The 21,442-nt window shown below is 37.5% G+C and overlaps 1 protein-coding gene across 3 annotated transcripts in view; it reads right to left on the minus strand.

Annotated features, from left to right (window-relative positions):
* Positions 1–21,442, minus strand: part of RALGPS2 (Ral GEF with PH domain and SH3 binding motif 2) — a 163,059-nt gene that overhangs the window by 99,323 nt on the left and 42,294 nt on the right. For all 3 annotated transcript variants that reach the window (XM_032317209.1, XM_032317207.1, XM_032317206.1), the window contains exons 3-5: positions 21,242–21,346; positions 19,832–19,882; positions 4,510–4,593 (exon numbers count right to left, since the gene is read on the minus strand). In XM_032317209.1, coding sequence (XP_032173100.1) covers positions 4,510–4,593; positions 19,832–19,882; positions 21,242–21,346 — 240 coding nt within the window. The remainder of the gene's footprint in view (positions 1–4,509; positions 4,594–19,831; positions 19,883–21,241; positions 21,347–21,442) is intronic.

The raw sequence follows: 21,442 nt of genomic DNA on the forward strand, positions 1-21,442 counted from the left end.
CACTCCTGGGTATTTACCCCAAAGATACAGATGTAGTGAAAAGAAGGGCCATCTGTACCCCAATGTTTATAGCAGCAATGGCCACGGTCGCCAAACTGTGGAAAGAACCAAGATGCCCTTCAACGGACGAATGGATAAGGAAGATGTGGTCCATATACACTATGGAGTATTATGCCTCCATCAGAAAGAACGAATACCCAACTTCTGTAGCAACATGGACGGGACTGGAAGAGATTATGCTGAGTGAAATAAGTCAAGCAGAGAGAGTCAATTATCATATGGTTTCATTTATTTGTGGAGCATAACAAATAGCATGGAGGACATGGGGAGTTAGAGAGGAGAAGGGAGTTGGGGGAAATTGGAAGGGGAGGTCAACCATGAGAGACTATGGACTCTGAAAAAAAATCTGAGGGTTTTGAAGGGGCGGGGGGTGGGAGGTTGGGGTACCAGGTGGTGGGTATTATAGAGGGCACAGATTGCATGGAGCACTGGGTGTGGTGCAAAAATAATGAATACTGTTATGCTGAAAATAAAAAAAAAATAAATTAAAAAAAATTCATCCGAAGGCATACTAGATCTATCTGTAACACTACTAAGAGGCTCTAATCCACTCTGATCGAAGTAGTTTGTTTACCATACGGTACAATGTAACATATTTTTAATTCATTTACTATGAAAAGAAAATCAAAGCACCATCAGTTGGCTCACACTTCTGTAAGTCTAAAAACAGGGTATATTAGTAAGAAATGACAGTGCAAAATACAATGCCACTGCCTCACAGTTCATCTCCCTGTTTTAGAGAGAAACATTTCAGATTTTATATATATATTTTACAAAACCACCTTAGTATTTGTTACTATATTTGGCAATAACTATCCCTAATTTTGATAAAGTTTACCTCTAAAATATATCAAAAGCTATACTTTAGATATTTAGATATTTGATCAACAAATAGCCTATTATCACCTGTGAACTCAATCTAAACTGCATAATCATGGACTTAACTAAATTTAATGTGATAGGGGTGCCTGCGTGGCTCAGTGGGTTAAGCCTCTGCCTTTGGCTCAGGTCATGATCCTAGGGTCCTGGGATTGAGTCCCGCATCGAGCTCTCTGCTTGGCAGGGAGCCTGCTTTCACCTCTCTCTCTCTCCCTCTCTCTGCCTGCCTCTCTGCCTACTTGTGATCTCTGCTACATAAATAAATAAAATCTTTAAAAAAAATTTAATGTGAGACAAATTTTAAGACTAATATCATCAAGATATTAAAACATGGCCAAAAAGTTTTTGTCATTCTTTTCGTTGGAAGTTGGGGTATATGTTACCTCCATGTCATCTGAACAGGCTTGTGACTACTTTAATGAACAGAAGATTAATGAAATTGATGCTAACTTCCAGGACAAGGTCATAAAAGAGCATGTAGGCCTTGCCTTGATTATTGGAACATTCTGTCTGGGATTCCTGAACTACCTACCATGTAAGAAGTACAACTACCTGAGACCACCATGCTGGAAAGGCTAAGTGTAGGTGCTCTCCAGCTGACAGACCCAGCTAAAGCCAACCACACCTGAGAATACTGATCCAGAATGACCAACAGTAGGATACAGTTCAATAAAATTAATGGGAAAAAATCTGTTGACCACAGAGACAAAAAGATCAAGTAATTTTGAAGGAAAAGAAAATGTAATTATCATCAGACTTCTTAACAGCAACACTGTCAAGAAAAAAATAGGAGTAACATAATATCAAGGAAAAAAAATTTTTATACACAGGACAGGAAAATTTGTCAGTATGCAAGAATTCTGGCCTTACTGTTCTAGTGAGTCCTTCCTGAGTACTGTAACAGAGAATGAGCTTCAGGCAACCAAAATGCCTAGAGAAACAGCAACATAAGGATGCTACTTTTTCAAAGAACTAAGACTAAAAGAGAGTGCATTATATAATGCCCATATGCTCAGACAACATACAGTACAATTATAAAAACAGAACATCTGCAAAACATCTATCTGTTTATAGGAACATTATTGGTAATAGTATTATTCTGAGCCTTTTGTTTATTATGTAGGATAAAGCAAATGAGTGTATGATAGAGTACTGCATCATGTCCTGTGTTCCTTGAAAACCAGAATTCCAGGTGTGGAAGAAAGAACATGTGGATGTAATACAGAAGAGCTGGAAGTAAAACCCTGGTCTTGAATCTAAATTAGAGAAGTATCAATATGAACTAATGGGATGCTTTATCTTTAAATAGTTGTATGTCTATGTTATGTGTATGATACACAGATATCCTAGCTATCGCTGCTGAAAAAGGCAGAGAGTTGTCATTCTGACAGCAATGAGCATTCCTGGCATCCAGGTCCACTACCCCCAGTAAGAAACCGGGACTTTAAAGAAATGTTGATTGTAGGCCAGGGACAGGTAATGGACAAAATGAACCTGAAACATATTTGTATACCCGATGGCAAGGAAACTATTCAATACTACCAGGGTCATGACAAAGGACATGAATGCCAACTTGAAAAGACTTCCACTGGCCAAAAATGAAGTATTAGTTTCAATAAAGATAATAACCGCAATGGGTTGACACATATCATATGCAGTTAAATTTACGAGTTCATAATGGTATTAGAAATAAAAAACTACTTGGTCACTATTAGAGAAAGACAGAACACCAATTCGTTATCTTCAAAATTATTAAATAAACGGGAAGAATCAAACATTTATCTTTCCTTGCTTATAGGAAGTGAATCTCTGGGCAAGCAAATACCAGATGAAGGAAAATGTGTCTATAAAAGCACTTCAAGGGGCGCCTGGGGGGCTCAGTTGGTTAATCATCTGCCTTTGGCTCCAGGTCCCAGGATCCTGGGATTAAGCCCCGCATCAAGCCCGTATTGGGCTCGTTGATCAGGGAGGGGTCTTCTTCTCCCTCTCCCTTAGCCCCTCCACCCGCCTCACACTTGCTCTCGCTCAAATAAATCTTTAAAAAATAATAATAATCGGGCAGATAGATTCCTTTTAGAAGACTAACTTCTTTCATAATTTACTATTTCAAACCTCCTATGATGCTACTCGGAGAAATTAACAGAGTAATGGACCAACTAAGTAAGACTGTAGGATCAACTGTAACCTGGAATAAGGATAAAGGCTTTTGGTACAACATGACATATTTGACTCTGGCAACTTTTTGGCTTAAGAATAACAGCCTTAAAATCTAAAGTCATATTTGTGAATATTTTAACAATGCTTTTGCTATGGCAAAAAAATTTTACTATGATGACAAATTCTGAGCAATTCAGAAAAATCTGCATATATAACTATATAACTTGAATATAAAATTCAGTGAAAGACATGGTTGCCTTATATCCTATTTTAATGGTTTAATCTCATTTTTAAGAACTTTGATCCACTTCATTTTGGGGAATACAGTGAACCAAATAACCTGAAAAACTGTTTGCTCTATCAACTTCTAGAAATGTTGGGTTAAAGACAACAAACTCTTTTTTTTAAAAACGTGTGACTAACTCAAAAGAAAGGATTTCCCCTAGAGGCAAAAAGAAGGGGAAAAAGGGGAGGAAACAAAGGCAAAGCTATGGTTAAAAGAAAGGGCACTGCAGCTGCCCATGGAGGATTTTCTCTCAGTGACTTAGGGGCTTTGGATTTAATACTCCTCCTAAGACATAAAACAAGTTGCCCATCTCTATTCTACCACACGATGTCTATCTAAGGGATCTTCAAAGTGCTATGATCTTGAAGAACCTGTAGGCTAAAACAATTCACTTACTGGCAGGGGAAGACAAACACAGGAGATGGAGAAAAATAAGTTTTTCTTAAGAATCTGTAACTAGCCTCACTATAGCCACGTATGGAAGTTTGCAACCAAAACTTATGAGGAACTTAACTAAGTCATTATAGTCTCTGGTACCAGCAAAAGCAAACAAAAGCATTTCAGAAGAGATATACCCTCAAACTAAGCAGCAGCAGAATTCCCATAGATGCAGAACAGATAAAGCTTAAATGAACACGAGCTCTCAATCTAGAATTACAAAATGCATAAGAAAACCACCTTGTGTAAGGATCAGCAAAAATAACACAGAATTAGTACTCCCAGGTCTTTGGATAATAACACAGAAATTATATTGTAAAATGTTGAAAATGATTTAAGAAATATTAAAAATGACACTAGCGTAAAAGCACACAGAACAGGTATGACCCATCTATAAGAGAATTAGTGAATTGAAATAGAGATCTGAAGAAACCATTCAGAATGGGTGTACATACAAAACATGGTAAGTTAAGACACAAGTAGAAAAGAATAGCAAGAGAGTAGAAAAGAATTTCCAAGAGAAATTACAGAAGAAAAAAACAGAGATCATGCAGAGAGACAATGTTGGAAGAGACAGTGGCTGAAAATATTCCAGCACTGACGTGAGAAGTTAAACTACTTCTTAATGAAAATATGTTAAGGAACTGAAGTTCAGAAACAAAATTATCAAAATTTTACAAGCAACTCACATGATTAAATCTTCTTGTGAAGGCAACAGCATTTGGTGCAGAACTGTATTTTTCTTTTTTATTCCATCCACAACTTGAAAGCTCCTGAAAAAAATGAGTAAAAATAAATTCAGTTTTCTTACTATATTAAAGGTTTCGAAACATAAAAGACAGTTGTGTCCTTTCCTAGAGCCATTTAACAGGAACATATCTAATACTATAACCACTCAATTAAATCACAAAAACAAACTCTACTAGTGGTATGTAAGAGGGAAAATTACTTGTCTATGAGCATACAGATGACTAGAGTTACACTTTACTGGGAAACTGGTGGATCCTTCTTTGAAGCGATTTGAATCCCAAATAATCCAGATAATGCAAGTTGAGCTTCCTACAATGTATACTGAAGCCTAGTAGATGCCAAGCCCAATTCAGTTACTCAGAACTTTCAGTTAGGCTCCCAGAACCTAACCTCTCTGAGCTGACAGCCAACCTCCCAAACTGTGTGATCAAACCTCTAAAAAAAAGAGTTCCTGATACTCTGGGGTATCAAGACACCCCAGGTGTCAATTCTGTTGACCAGGTCTGTCAATAGAATTCAAAGGGCTTACTAAATCTGGATGTCAAAAAATTAAATTTTTATTTTATACTAATCTCTGATACGACATTCCTTTTTATTATAAATGCAGAGTACAGATTACAGAAGAGTTAACAATACCTGTGACTTTTGTCACTGATAAAAAATTTTTCTATCACCCTATAGTTGGTACAGACAGTCCAAAAATATCATTTATACTTACCACTAGTTTGAAATTAGCTCATTATCTCTGTATCTTAATATGTTAATAAGGGAGCACATATATATTGCTATGAAACAGTTATAAAAATATGGTGATAAGTATATTTTCATAGAATTGATTCCTTTGATTTTTTAAAGAGGGGTTCAGCTTCATAGGCTTTGTTCAAGTGCCAAAGGGGTCCAAGGTTCAAAGCAGGTTAAGAACCCTGCTGTAATGAAGTAACCACACCAGAAAGAGACAGAATCTATCTGAGGAAATCTATCTATCTAATCTGAGCAAACTGAGTTAGGGCAGGAAATGAACAAACAAACAGAAACAGAAAAAAAAAATCATACAACTATTACTTTCAGACAGCTAAGGTATTGCTCCCATTAGGCAAAAACAGGAGGATATATTTAGAGGACAAAACAGAGCTTTTAGAAATGAAAAACATGGTAAGGGAGATTTTAAAAACCAACATAAGAGTTGTGAGATAAAGGTGATAAAATCTTTTACAAAATAAACTCAAAATAGGAGTCAAAATATTATGTTTATAGAGTCCATAAGAGTCAATGTCTGCATAATAACAAGAACAGAGAAAAATAACTTAACAAAAAAGTTTTTTCAAAATATTATGTTTATAGAGTCCATAAGAGTCAATGTCTGCACAATAACAAGAACAGAGAAAAACAGCTTAACAAAAAAGTTTTTTTAATGCCTCTAGAACTTAAGGACAGGAAAAGACCTATCTTGTGTCTTTTATAATGGGGTAAATTTTAAAAAAACCTCAAAATCAAGGCCTAGCATCAAAAAGTTTAGAGCATTAGAGACTAAGGGATTATAAATCAGTAAGATTAAAAAACAAAGCAAAATAAAAATAGATTACAGGCAGAAAAAGGGATCAAAGGCCTCCATACCTCAAGAGTAACACTGAAAGTCGAAGACAACTGAAATGTCTTCAAAATCCTAGAATTCTGTGCCCAACAAAAATGTGAAATTAAATATGAAAATATACTGCAGAGATTTTCAGACATCAAAGTCTCAGAGAATTTTTTTTATATGTACCTATTCTCAGAGAGCCAGCAGAATTATGTGGTTCCTTAAAACAAACTAGCAAATTAAGAAAAAGAAGACATGGGATCCAGGAAACTTAGTAACAAACATAGAAAGGAAATACTATGAATACCCAGATTAAAAGTAAAGGAGATCCTGGGACACAACTGTGAGTAGAGCTTAAGAACAACAGTTTAGCGGTACCCGGGTGGCTCAGTCAATTGAGTGTGTCTGCCTTCAGCTCACATCATAATCCCAGGGTCCTGGGATCAAGCCCTGCATCAGGCTCCTGGCTCAGCTGGAGGCGTGCTTCTCCCTCTCCTACTCCCCCTGCTTGTGTTCCCTCTCTCGCTGTTTCTCTTTCTCTCTGTCAAATAAATAAATTAAAAAAAAAAAAAAAAAAAAGAAGAAGAACAACAACAACAACAGCTCAGACATTAACTAGCAAGAAGACAGAAATTACAAGAAGGGTACCTCTCAAAGATGAAGCAATGTCTAAGAGTTTGAACACACGGAGAAGGCATTCACTATATTCACCACTGGCAGAAAAATTAGTGACCAGTACAGAGAAAGCTTAAGTAAGTTATTAGCTCAAGGAAAACAAAATTTAAGTAAGTAAACACAGCTCAATTGTAAAGAATAGTTGAGCCATGATTACTTATTCATGTCAAAATTATGACATAACTACATGCGAAAAAGAAGAGGAAGTCAACTGTGTAAACGTCAAGGGAACAGAATGTAAGACTATGAAATCATCTTCTACAGTACCGAGTCAATAAATCATATCCAAAATTTTAAGAATTATAAACAACAGTCATTTAGATGCACTATTTGAAAACTGGACATAAACTCCTCCAAGGAGGAACAGCTAAGACGCTGGATGGGTTTGCAGCTCAAGGGTGGGGATGATGGAAATATGTGACTTCTTAAATGTGATGTATTCTTATCTTCCATAAAATTTAGAAACAGAAATAAAAAGAAACAGTCTAAGGGGAAGATGGAGGAAATAGTTATGATGATATAATACTTCCAAAAACACAAGTACTATTCCCTTGACTGACGTGATATCAGTGAATATTGAAAAAAGTGGTAGATTCAGATATTTTGGAGGCAGGCAGGCCTTGGTCAAAACTAGATCTACACAGCATAGGCCAAAAATGAGGTATCCAGAGATACGCCGATTCCCTTTTCTGGCCTGAGTAACCAAGAAGAATACTGAGGGAAGAAACAGCAATTACTGCTTCAACACAGTAGATAAGCAATAAGTGCTCTGAAGATACCAATTACTAACTTTTTTAAAACCTAAAGCTAGATTACAACCTTCAGATTTGAAATTACAGGAGGAAAATATAAAACAACAGTAAAGAAAAAAAAAAAAAGAATTGTTACTGAGCCTAAATACCCATTTCACATTACCTCCCTGTATAGATAGAAAATAGTGATAGACATTATGTGAATGTAAAAACATGATAACTATATTAAAAACATCTAACCACGACAAAGTATTATTGTTCTAAAAATAAAAATATTTAACTATATGAATATATATTAACTATATAGAGACATCATATTTTAGGACAATTTCCTAGGATTAAATCTATAAATACTGAATTGCTTTTCACCAATTAATATTATTCCCAAATTTATATTAATGCCATGATCAAAGTGTCTGTGTCAAATTGATACTATACTTATCAAACTACGTAATGTAGCCATTTACCAGTTCAAACTCAGTAAGAAACTTCACACAGAAAATGAGTTTCACTTTCCTGTTAGAAGGCTACACTCTAACTAATGAATATCCTTGTACCTTTTCTCACATTTCTGATCATTTCCTAAATATACGGTCCTAGAAGTAAAATCACTAGGTCAAAGAGGATGAACTATTTCAAGGTTTTGTTTGATACCCATCCAACTGCCCTGCTGAAATACTGAGTCATTTATACTATTACCGAGTGTCATTTTCCTAAAAGTCTTACTGAATCTGGGTATATTTATCCCCTTTCATTGCTTCAATTTCCCCAACTGTAAGAGTAATTACGTTTGTTAAAAAGAGAGAAAAGGGAGGGTGGGGCCATGAACCAACTATAAACCCACCAAAGAGAAAATCTATGAAAACACACCTTCCCAATCTTCTTTACATGCATACTGAGGCCTAGTTTCTGTTTGTTTAAAGTAGCTGATACTTATATTGTCCTCTTCTGTGTGATTTCATCTTCTGGTTTTATGTTTAGAAAGGCCTTTTCAGCCTGAGAACAGCTGTCTTAACAGCAGCAGTAAAAGTAAGAGTTAACACTAACAGAGATTACTGTACACCAGGCACTAATTAAGTGCTTTATACATATCAACTCCTTTGAACCTATCTTCATCATTATTACAAATTATAATAAACAAGGAATCCAGATAAAAGTATCAATGAACTACAGCTTTATTTTTTTTTGTACTAAAAACTTCCAAATGCTTCTCTGACTCCTCAAATAAAAAATTATAAAAATGGATAAAAATTTGGATAAAAAATTCATCCAATACTTAGAACATTTCAACATCATTAATTTAATGGAAAAAAATGCTTTGTCCCTTTAACTAAGCTGACAGGAAGCAGGTGGGGATGAATCAATCTATGGTCACATTAGTTGGTAGCAAATGGATGAAAATTCCACTGGACCCCTCCATTTTAAAGGAATTTGTAATTGGGGCACCTGGGTGGCTCAGTCGGTTAAGTCTCTGCCTTCAGCTCAGATCATGATCTCTGGGTCCTGGGATGGAGCCCCACATCAGGCTTTCTGCTTGGCCAGGAGCCTGCTTTCCCCTCTCTCTCTCTCTGCCTGCCTCTCTGCCCATTTGTGATCTCTGTCAAGTAAATAAATAAAATCTTTAAAAAAAATAAAGAAATCTGTAATTAGAAAATGTAAGACATAAGCAGGTTTTTTAAAACCTGTTAGAACAGTAGCTTCTGCTTCAGAAAACATTTCCATTTTGAGATGATGCTGTATTACTCGCACATCTAATACAACAATAAACTATAATGATGGAGAACAGATTAGTGGTTCTAGGAGTTAAGGATGGTGGGGAGTGAGCAGGAGTGGGACTAGCTGACTAGCGAGGGTTAACACAAGGGAGAGAAAGCACTGTGGTATTGCAATAGTTCTGTATCTTGACTGAGGTGATGGTTAGACAAAACTATACATAGAAAAAAATGTTACAGAACTATACAGGCATGTGTTATACAAACGTCCATTCCCTGGTCCAGCTACTGTACCATATACGTTAAGATGTAGCTTCTAGGGGAAACTGGGTGAAGGGTAAGTGGCACTTCTCTGCAGTATTTTTGCAACTTCCTATGAATCCATAATTAATATCCCTATACTATTTTTTTCCCAAGTTCTAGTGAATCTGTAATTACCTCAAAATAAAAAGTCAAACAACAACAATAAAAATCTTATTTAATGGGGCACTTGGGTGGCTCAGTGGGTTAAGCCTCTGCCTTCGGTTCAGGTCGTGTCTCAGGGTCAGTCCTGAGATCAAGCCCCGCATGGGGCTCTCTGCTCAGCGAAGAGCCTGCTTCCCTGTCTCTCTGTGCCTGCCTCTCTACCCACCTGTGATCTCTCTGTTTCTCTGTCCAGTAAGTAAATAAAATCTTTTAAAAAAAATCTCATTTAATGAGCTGGAATTGCATTGGGACTCCAGGAATGAACCCATTACTTTCTTCTTAAATCCTGACCAGCACTTATATTAGCTAGTCTTAAAGGAATTTTGCCCTGCCCCACCTCTTTCTCAAAAGCCACTGAACTCTGTGAGGGAAAAAAAAAAATTTGCTTTTCCCTTTGTCTCTGTCTCTGTCTCAGACTCCAGGATCTTCCTCCAAAAAACACTATTAACGATCTGAGAAATAAATTCTCCCACCAGTGGTATCTTGTATTAGACAGCATATCAGTCTAGGCAAGGGCTATTAGATACTAAAACATCTCCATGAATACCAAAAAGTAAGCTTAGTGACTCAAACGATTTTTTTAGGAGTCTGGTTTAAGAATAGGACTGATTTAAGTACACTGTGTAAGTAAGCCTCTATTTTAGCAAAAGCTTAATGAAATACACCAGCCTTGATACCTCTTAAAAGTTGTTCAAATGGATTAACTTACAATTTTAAAATCAGGCAGCAGAAAGAAATCTAACAGCAATTCAAAGATACAAATGCAATTTTTAAATGGCCATTGAAAGAATTATGTAGAAGAATACTCATGGGCTCACTCTGAGCTATGAAACTATGAAGCCCAATTTCTCACTGAGTTTATTTTGGAAGCACGTGGGGAGCAAACACCACAACTCACGACCACCTACCCTATGAAAGAATTACTGAATTTCACAGGAGCCACAGCTTCTCTTATGTCTCTTGTAGGTTTGTTCTGTAAAGTCAAATTCTTGCTCTAAATTTCATCTTGTAGGTTCCAACACTCTTAAAAGGACTGCTCTAAGGGTGATGTTGTAGGGATACCTAAAGATAGAAGAAGAGAAAAGGCCAATATAGACCAGCATTTAGACAGAGATTGAGAGAAGAAAAGAAAAAGTGATGGAATCTGTAAAAGACTGTGGGGAGCAGGGAATCCTCGCAAGAAGACCTTTTTTTGTTTCTCTGAAGTACAGCTGACACACAGAATAAAGTCATTATGCTAAGGTACTCTTATGCTCAAAAGATGCAAAGCTCTAAACGGAGATGGTATCTCCATTAGCATTCAGCCTATATGGCTATTTAGAAAAAAGTCTCAACCACAGATGATGTGCTCGTTATGATTCCTGTATTTTTAATCAACAAAATAAAGTTCTGAAACTTTATAAAACTTTAATGTGTTATGTTAAATCAAAAATATCTTTCTTTTCTAATGTAGTCACATCCTCTGTTCCCCCTCTGCCTTCCTCCTGACACATTATAGCTGTCCCTAGAATGATAGCAGAGATAAAGGTAGGAGCTACCTTCTGCTACCACTGATGCCATGATACACCCACTCCCCTAATCAACAATGCCCCCCCCCTTCCTTCTCTGGTTTTATTCTAAGCCTAAACTTACTACACCACACTCATGGTGATGAGCCGCAATAATGTAACATACAGAAGAGTTTCTACCTTGCTTGTAACAGAAAATTCCAAATCTTTCATGTCTTCTTTGTTTTCTTCAACCCTCCCACCATATTCATGAATTGTTTACATTTTAGTTCTAACGCAAATGATAATTTCCAATAAAAAAACAACAATAACACAGAATTATGATATTCCTGATTTTGGAACCTGGGATGTTGCCAAGATTCTAGTCTCTAACATACACAAAAATGTTAGCATACAGAATGGCCTTCAATATATCGTCAGAAATAGCAACTTTATATCAACTTTAAGTTTTTCAGAAATGTTTTAATAAGAGTCAGAATTACCTATTATGTACTTTTCCTCATTTCACCACCATTCTTCCTCAATCTCTAGTGTATCCCAGTTACACATGAGAGCCTTATCTGTGCTCTGTATATAATGTCTGTTTATTGAAATAATCTAAATGACTTACTAGAACTTTATAGTAAAGTGTGAAACTTTCTTCTTTGAATGCAATACATGTCAGGAACCTTTAGTCAGAGCCAGACTCTTTACGAACACTTGAGACCTCGTAGAAGAGGCAAACATTATCCAGTGTGTAATGACGACAGTACAGACTTCAAGCACAGTTCACCCTTTATGAATGATCAAAAGCACCAGAGAATTGCGATTAGAAAGAAAATCTGATTGCAAGCAAACTTTCTGTCATAACACATCCTGTGCTGAGTAATAAAATACTCATTCTGAAGAGAAACCCTATTGATGTAATAAACATACCAATGTCATCAGAACAAATATAAGCTTTATAGAATGAGAGAATTTGTAATAGACAAGACCCAAAAAACCCATAAATGTAATACACCTTCAAAATAACACTCACTGCTTCAACATGAAAGAACTCACACTGGAGGGAAGCCCTATAAACATGTCAGAGCTTTCTAAAAGAAAACAAACCTTCATGATCAAAAGAGAAATCATGCCAAGAAAATCCTTATGTGTATGAAATACGGAAAAACTTTAACAAGAGCTGAGCTTCAACTAAGTAACAGAAAATTCACACCAGAAATAAGTGCATGCACAAAATCCGTAATCTGCTGTTACTAAGCATTAAGGAATTCATACTAGGGGAAAAAACCTGAAAATTTTCTTAATTGTGGGTGGGGGAAAAAAACCAAAACTCCTATTTCCATAGAAAGAACGCTATTTTATGAGTCACATCTTGGACTAGTAACAGACTTTTGTTTGGAATCATTTGGAAATGATTCCAAACATGATGAACACTGGGAGATGACATGTCTGTGAGCTCTACAGTATAAAGCCTTGGAATGGTCACTTAAACAAACTCAAATACTGAACAGGTATTATTCTAGGCACTAGAGACACATCAGTGAACAAAGAAGACCAAAGTTTCTGCCCTTGTGGAATTTATCTAGTGAGAGGGTAACACCCCCCAATCTGTAAGAGCTTGACTCATGACCATCACTAGACCCTGATCATCTGCTTAAGACTCCTGCAGCTTTGATCAAAATTATATTTATTACTGACTGAGAACTACCCTTAACTGTTACTTTTACTCTGAAGTCACCAATAAAAACAATCCTACTTCCAGGAATTCTGGAAGACCTAAACGGTATTCTGAAGAACCAACAGTCCAAAATCCTTTACTTCATAGATTCAGTCATTTTTTAAAAAGGCCAAAGATTTGAAATAGATTCTATTAATGGCACAATCTATAAATGGCAAAGCTGAAAAAAACTGCAAGTCTTCGGACTCCCTGCTTTTATGCTTTGCCACTAAAAATTCTCTTTGGGGATTCAAAGGGGTGAAATAATTAAAAAATTTTGAGCACCCATTTAGAGCTATGAAGGTTAGACACTGATTAAAAAAAAAAAGAGGGGTGCGTGGCTGGCTCAGTGGATTGGGCCTCTGCCTTTGGCTAGGGTGTGATCTCAGAGTCCTGGGATCAAGGCCTGCCTGGGGCTCTCTGCTCAGTGATAAGCCTGCTTCCCCACCCCTCTCTGCCTGTCTCTCTGCCTACTTGTGATCTCTCTCTCTCTCTCTGTGTCAAATAAATAAACATCTTTTTAAAAAAAGAGGTGGCAAAATACATGGCAATTTGTGCCCAAAACTGGTTTAAACAAAAGAAAAAAAGAGAGAGAGATACAAAACTCCATGGAAATAAGAGTTGTAAGGACCCATTACCAATGGTAGAATATAAATAATCAAACTGCTAAACTTTTTCCTTTTTGTGATCACTATAATGACCGTTTCGGCAACAGTATCACTGTACACTCTCCCCATCACTGAGAGAAGGCTGCTTAGCAAGGGGAGGGAAGAAGCGTGAAAAGGCGGATTTTGTGTGAGATGGATCAGCATCCATAGAACCTTCCAAATTTGGCCATGCTGCTTGGGTCAGTGGGGACATGAAGATTCTTAGGATTTCTGTAGCAGCAGCTCTGGGAATCAGGGCAAAGTGTTCCAGTGGAGAGGGACCTGGCGGTACAGAAAGCACTGGCTGTGCTGAGACCTGTCTCAGGCCCAACAATCCTGCACAGACACTAAGGAGTGCTCATATTTCTAGAGCCAGTGAGCTGCAGCCTTATGAAAACATGGTACTCTTTTAATAACTATCGTTCAGAGTTGACAGAGATGGGGAAGGAGAGAAAAGTTTTTTAGGAAGTAAAATCAACTGGAGAACAGGGGAAATAGGATGGAGAGAAAAGGGAAGAGTGACTCCTAGGGTTGGTTCTGAATGGTAATAATAATGGACAGATGGTGCACACCACACAGACAGGGAATCTTTAAAAATGAAACTGGAGCACACCTTTTCTTGTAGTTATATTCCTACCCAATAGTTTTTTGTATCACTGATGAACTTTCCTGTAACATTAAATTCTTTTCATTGGTAAGCATGTTTTCCATTCTTCTGACCATAAAACAAAAAGCTAAGAAAACAAAGTACCAAAATGTTCTTTTTTCTTCTTTTGATCTGAGATAACTTCAAGTGTGAGACAGGGTTGGAGAAAAACCAGACTTAGCATTTGTTTGATTCAGATCTGCTCTTCAAGATGTGACTTTATTTAGCCAGTATTCTACTGATGACTAAGGACAGTCCCTATACCATAAACAATTTTTTGTGCCAGTTCCAAGATAAGAGAGATAGTTTCTATAGTGAAATAAAAGGCGTGGAATTTTTCCTTTTCCCCCTGAGCAACTCCGCAGTGTGCTGTGTGACAGGCACTGTGCAGGTAAGTGGCCGGAGCCTGAGACAGTGGCTGCACTTTGCAAGGTGCCCTTTTCTTCCTACAAGTTAAGAACAAGTTTAGGTAGGGCGCCTGGATGGCTCAGTGGGTTAAAGAACAAGTTTAGGTAGAACCAGTTCATCTAAACTGTACTTAACACAAAAGACAGGAATACAGAATTCCATGAACTGGTAGGAATTACAGGTCTACTTAGGGAACTGAATTAATGAGAGATATATATTTCAGTAAGTTCCAGGTGCCTCAGAAATTGCCTCTATTATAGAAAATCGAGTGAGACTTGGCTGGTGCAATCACCAACCTACACTCAATCACCAAGCCATACGGCTGGATTCAGAAGCTATATTCTTCGAAGTTCAAATTCCGTACAGATTTCATTTTAGAAAACCTGAATTACCACCTGAAATAAATAACAGGAATATGTACATGTAATAGTGAGTTCTGATTAGCAGTTTCAGTGAATAACTAAAAAGCTTTTAAAATTTCATGAAGCATATACATGCTTTTTAAAAAAGTTTTACATAAAGTTATATAGGGACTTAAACCCTGACATAATGGGTAAACGCATCACAAGATAAATTTATTAGATTCAGGGATAACTCTCTCATAATGTCTGAGGTTAAATTTTGATTTAACAAAAGTGTTCATTCTTTAGTGAATCTAGTAACTATATAATGAGGTAACCACCATTTATGCTAATAAAAAAGATTAATACACTAGACTGACTTCATGGTTTATCTGTTAATTTGTCAATAGCAAGAGTTTTGACATGACAAACAACATCTGTACAAACATTTCAGATAACTGGTGGTCGTTAATAACTCAAAGATATCCCACAACAAAGATGCTCCACAGCTCAGGAATTAGTGCGCTGGAGTGTGGATATTACCATCGGTGCTGGCAGCAATGATGAACGTAAGAGCAAGCTAAATACAACAACAGGATACCATTTACATGAAAAATTAAAAACCTGCAACAGCATTTACTGCTAAGGAATACATATACTTAGAGAAATATAGCTCACTGCACAGGAATGATATAGACCAATACTGGATGGTGGCCCTCAGTGGGAGGAGGGAGGACAGCAAACATGGGAGAATGCAGAATGGCTTCAACAGGACTGGTTAGGTGGGTCCACAGGGGTTCACCTTATTAGTCCTTATGCCTTGCTGTAGGTCTTGAATATTTCATAGTAAATTAGAAAACATTTTTCTGCCAGATGAAGAAATTCTCCTTATACTGCCAGATTTCACGTAATCTTGATTATATGAGACTAACACCTAACAAGAATATTTTTGTGCTACATCACATCTTCCAATAGTTACTCCTTCAATTTCTGAAGACATTCTCTCACTGAACAAGTATTTACTGAATACTATATTCATTTTCTCATTCTAACTACTGAATCCCATCACATGTCAGACAGATAAAAGAAGCAAAATTATCGGTCTCCACCCTCATGTAGCTTAAAACCTAGTGGAAGCAGCAAGCAATTAATCAAGTAAGTACATGATTAACAACTCTTTACACCTTATCACTCCTTCTTTCTTAAAGATACTTCCTTCACTTGGCTCATCAAATTCCGTACTAATAACCTGATTTTCCGGCTAAATCACTCACTGTTGCTTTTTCATCTCTTGCTAGTTCCACCTAAACACTAACTAGGACCCCTCTTCCCATCTATAGTCACCTTCTTGGTAAACTCTTGAAACACCTCTACAGTGACCTCTCTCAAACTACATTTGAAACCTGGACAGTAATACAGTTACGTATTACCTAACTCTGCATTCTAACAAACATGTAAACCCAAACACGTCCAAAGCTAAACTCCTGCTCTTTCCTCCACCAGCTGCTGCTCTGGCCTTTTTCCACAAGTGGCAGCATTGCACATAATATTCTAGATGAATGGCAGCCCCAGAAGTTATGAACATAATAATAATAATTTTCCATCTCAGAGTATCAATGACACACTTCTGGTGTCAGGCCAAAAACCCTGTCTGGCATCATCCCTGACTCCTCTTGCACATAGTATTTGACAACTTTGCCATCACGTCTTCGACTCCCATCCTGACCCGAGCCACACTGTCTCTCACAGTTGATTCAGTCTTGGTACCAGTCCCACCCCCAAGTCAGCAGTCAGAAGTGACTTAAAGAACTACTTAACATCTCAGTCAGAAACTGCCACTCCTCAAAACCCTCCAAGAGCTTCCCATCTCTTTCAGAGTAAAGATCTGCAAGACCCTGGATGACATGTAGCCCTCACTACCCCCTTCCCTCATATAGCTCAATGGCTGTTCTCTACCTGGAACACTCTTCCCCAAACACCCATGATTTGCTCTCTCACTTCCTTCTGGTCTTGGCTCAGATGCCTCTTCCCAGGGAAGGCTTCCGGAAACCACCCTATCTACAACTGGAACTCTCATCATCCTCCCTCTCTGTTATCTTCTGGCTGCTTTATGGTTTTCATGACACACTATCTAGTTCACCTTACTCAAATGTAAGATCCACCAGGGCAGGAATTTTAGTCTGTTCACTGCTGTACCTCATGGAACTAAACCACTGTTTGGCATATAACAGACACTCAGCAAATACTTGCTGAATCACAAAACATTAGTGTAAACTTGCAACTGATATATCCAGTGAAGAAGCAGAGTGTGCTAGGAGAATCTGCAGGAAGACAAGAAAAGCTTACCTGAGAAAGTCAAACTTGGTCCAAGAACTGAAGGATGAATAGGAGTTAATCAGGATATGCACAAGATCAGTGGTGACAGGGACTAAAAGGCCAGTGCAGCTAGACCGGAAACTATGAGGAATTTGTAGACCATATTAGGATGGTTTGTCTTTATCCTCTGAGCAACAGAAAGCTACTAAAATGTTTTAAGAAGAGGGATCATATGAACAGATTTCGATGTCTGAAAACATTACCATGGGTGCTGGACAGAGAGGACTTCAGAAGGGTCAGCAGATGCAGGTAGATCAGTAAGAGGTACATAGTTGGGATAAAATGGCAGCTTGGATTGGGATGTTGGGAGCAGAAAGAGAAGGCATAGACAAGACACTTAGAATGTTAAAAAAAAAAAAAAAAAATCAGGGAAACTGGTATTAAGTTAGATAAGGGATTGGGGCCAAAGGAATTTTAAGGTTCACTTTTAAATTTCACAAGTTAGTGTTAGATGTCCCAGGAAAATAAAAAAGTCCCATACTGACTTGAATTCTCTGTCTTCAGTAATCATTATGTACAACTTCAATGTCCAAAGCTCCTAGTCACAAATGACTATTGGGAACCTGAAATATGGCTACTGCAAAGATGTGTCCTCACTATATAGTACACACTGAATTTCCAAGTCTTAGCAGAGGAAAAAGAAAGACTAGAGACTTCCTCAATAATGTTACAAAAGTTGAAGTGGTTCTGTTTCAGATGTTGTAGGTTAACTAAAATAATTAAAATTAATTTCATGTTTCATTTTTAGTTCATAACGTGGCTACTAGGCAATGTAAAGTTACGTTAAGTGGCTCACATTGTACTTCCACTGGATACCGCTAATCTCATAGGAAATAGCAACATGGCCACTGCCATTTATTCAAAAGGAAAAAATATATCAAAGGATAAGATGGCCAAATTTCAGGGCAAAGAAAGCATAATTTTTGTAAAGAATATTTAGTTTGTTTTGTTCAGGGATGTGAAGAAATGAATGTTTCAGTTGTTGTCTTTTATTTAAAGATTTTATTTGAGAGAGTAAGTGAGCAAACATACACGCACAAGCAGCGGGGAGGGGCAGCAGGAGAGGGAGAAGCAGGCTGGCTGCTGAGCATGGAGCCCAACATGGGGCTCGATCCCAGGACTCTGGGATCGTTACCTCAGCTGAAGGCTGATGCTTAACTGACTGAGCCACCCAGGCGCCCAGTTTTTGTCATCTAAATACAAAAGCCATTTTCTTTTTCTGCTTTACGTGTAGAACACATTGCTTCTCCTATCCCTAATCTAATGGTTCTACTGAGACAATTCTCAGGTATGGAGTAAATGTTAGGAAAAGACAGAATTGTGGAAATGAAGGGACTCAGAGATCATTTAGGCCCAGCCCTTCATTTTGTAAGTGACAAACCTGAGATGCTAAGACATTAAGTAACTTACTTAAAGTCACAAGACTAATACTGTCTATACCACCTAAGACACAGATGTTTTCTCCAACTCCTTATAATAATTAGTGTTCAGGGCCACTACTACTTGTACATACAACAAATATACTATATTTTGTTCCCAAAAGATATAAAAAAAATTATCTATTTTATGGTACTGAATACTGAATTTTTTTTTTGAGGATTTTATTTTAGAGAGTATGTGTGCACTCATACATGTGACTGGACAGAGGGGCAGAGGAGGAGGGAAGAGGGAGGAATCTCAAGCTGACTCCACGGAAAGTGGAGCCCAATGCAGGGCTCGATCTCAAGACCCTGAGATCATGACATCAGCTGAAACCAAGAGTTGGATGCTTAACCACTGAGGCATCCAGGTGCCTCATCACTTACTCAATTTTGGGGTACAAAATCATACTTATATTACTTATTAAGAGTGGAAAAAGCATCAGTTTTTAGAGTCTAAAACCCAATTCCTACACGTAACTGTGCATCAAAGCTGTCATCCTGTTTTCTCATCAGTAAAACAGACATTACCACACTCAGGCACGCATACACACACACACACAGAGCGTTAATAAATGGCTTCCAGCAGGTAGAAGTATAGTAAGTAAGAAATGCCTTCCATGATCCTCCCTTTTCTCTCCAAAATGTTAACCACTGTCATAGTAAAAAGTCATAAATAAAGATGTAAGGAAAAAAACTGCTGGAGTGAGTCCTGAAACCCAGTTTCTTATTCCCAATGTCCTATGAAAAAGCTTCAAAGCCTTGGGTAAATCAGTCAACCTAAGTCTATTCACCCGTCTAAGAGGAAGCCTAACCAACCAAAATGATTCAAACAGTCCTACCTACCTATGACTCAATGATGTTTACCTATGACTGCCACATGAGTTTCTGAGGACTGAATATTATACGCACAGTCACATCAAAAGCTTTAAACATTTAAACACTAATATGAATGTGACATTTCTAAAACTTGTTGTGGGATATTATTAGTAACCATTCTGTATATTTAAAAGGAAAGTTCTTAAAACTACTCACATCTGGTTGAATGGCTTTAAATACTGGAACATCCATTAGTGTTATCTGACCCTGAAATAAAAGGTAAAAAAATGATAATTTGTCCTTAGGAATTCTACAACATGACATATATTCTAAACTAAAATTATATTCTATACTAAAATACACTGAATACTCAAATTTTTATTAGAAAAAAGTAGCAATTTTACAAGGGATTACAGGAAATGAAAACATGCCCTTATGCCATTATTAAATATGATTATTTCAAATTATCTCATACCTATTCATACCTTCTTATGACATAAATGAGGTATAGTTAGAAAATAAAAATGATTTTAAAAATTTGGACACAGTCATACATTAAATCAAAATCAAAAGAAAAAATCAGATCTACTGGTTCATGGAGCAGTATTATGGTGATTATTAAGTTGTATTTCCTCAAACAGTAATATAAAATCTGATGTTTTATAAAGTTTTCTTCCGCATTTATAAAAATCAATGTCGGGGCGCCTGCGTGGCTCAGTGGGTTAAGCCACTGCCTTCGGCTCAGGTCATGATCCCAGGGTCCTGGGATCGAGTCCTGCATCGGGCTCTCTCCTCAGAAGGGAGCCTGCTTCCTCCTCTCTCTCTCTGCCTGCCTCTGCCTACTTGTGATCTCTCTCTGTCAAATAAATAAATAAATTGAAAAAAAAAAATCAATGTCACGTATTCTCGTGGCAATGCATGTCAAAAGACTACACATGGGTTGCCCCCAGAGCTCAGGGTTTGGAGCACCGGTCTTGTTGGGACTGCACACACCTGTGGACCTATCTTAGTCTCACTTAAGGCTACAGCTGTAAAACTAAAACTCAATAATATACCAAAGAATAGTATGTTATGACCGAACACAGTTTATTCCTAGAATGCAAGAGCATTCAACAACAGCAAATTAAGACGTACTATTAACAAGTTAAAGGAGAAAGAGAACTTCAGTGAACATTTACATCAGTTAAGAAATGAAAGTTTTTCCAGGTATCTTTCATGATATTGCAATAATGCCTTCAAATTTCATTTTTCCGTTTCTTTAATTTACAAAAATGTAAAAATACTTCTTACATGGGTCGATAAAGCACAGCTGGCTGGCTTGGAGAGGTGGTACAGGCAGGGGGCAAAACCTACAATAAAGGTTCTTTCCCGCCAAGCTGAAGGTTTAAGGTAGGAAGCTGCTCTAAAGCTCTCCGCAGGTAGGAAGCTGCTCTAAAGCTCTCTGCAGCTCTTCCTCCCTTCCCTTTCATCCCTCTGCTTGCTTCCCTGCTGTGCTACTCTCTCTCCATCAATTTCCACATTCAGTTTTTTTTTTTTAACCACCTCCTCTGCGCCTTGGCTCAACAGCATCAATGTGTAAGGTATGTGCAAAAACTTGGGGGCGGGGGGTGGGGGGAGGAGGCTTACCGCATATTCTTCTGGTGTAACCTTAAGAACGTCAAATACCACAGCATCAAAGCTTTTCTTCAGTTCGGAACCTTTGTCACTTAATGATTCGGAACTGCTACTTTTCTGTTAAATTGAAAGAAAATGCAGGCATTTTAATACTGTTTCCCAGTCAATGCCATGGAAACTCAATCGGCGTTCAATACCAAGGAAAGTTTAACA

Source organism: Mustela erminea, chromosome 17 (genome assembly GCF_009829155.1).
Source record: "Mustela erminea isolate mMusErm1 chromosome 17, mMusErm1.Pri, whole genome shotgun sequence".
NCBI lineage: Eukaryota > Metazoa > Chordata > Mammalia > Carnivora > Mustelidae > Mustela > Mustela erminea.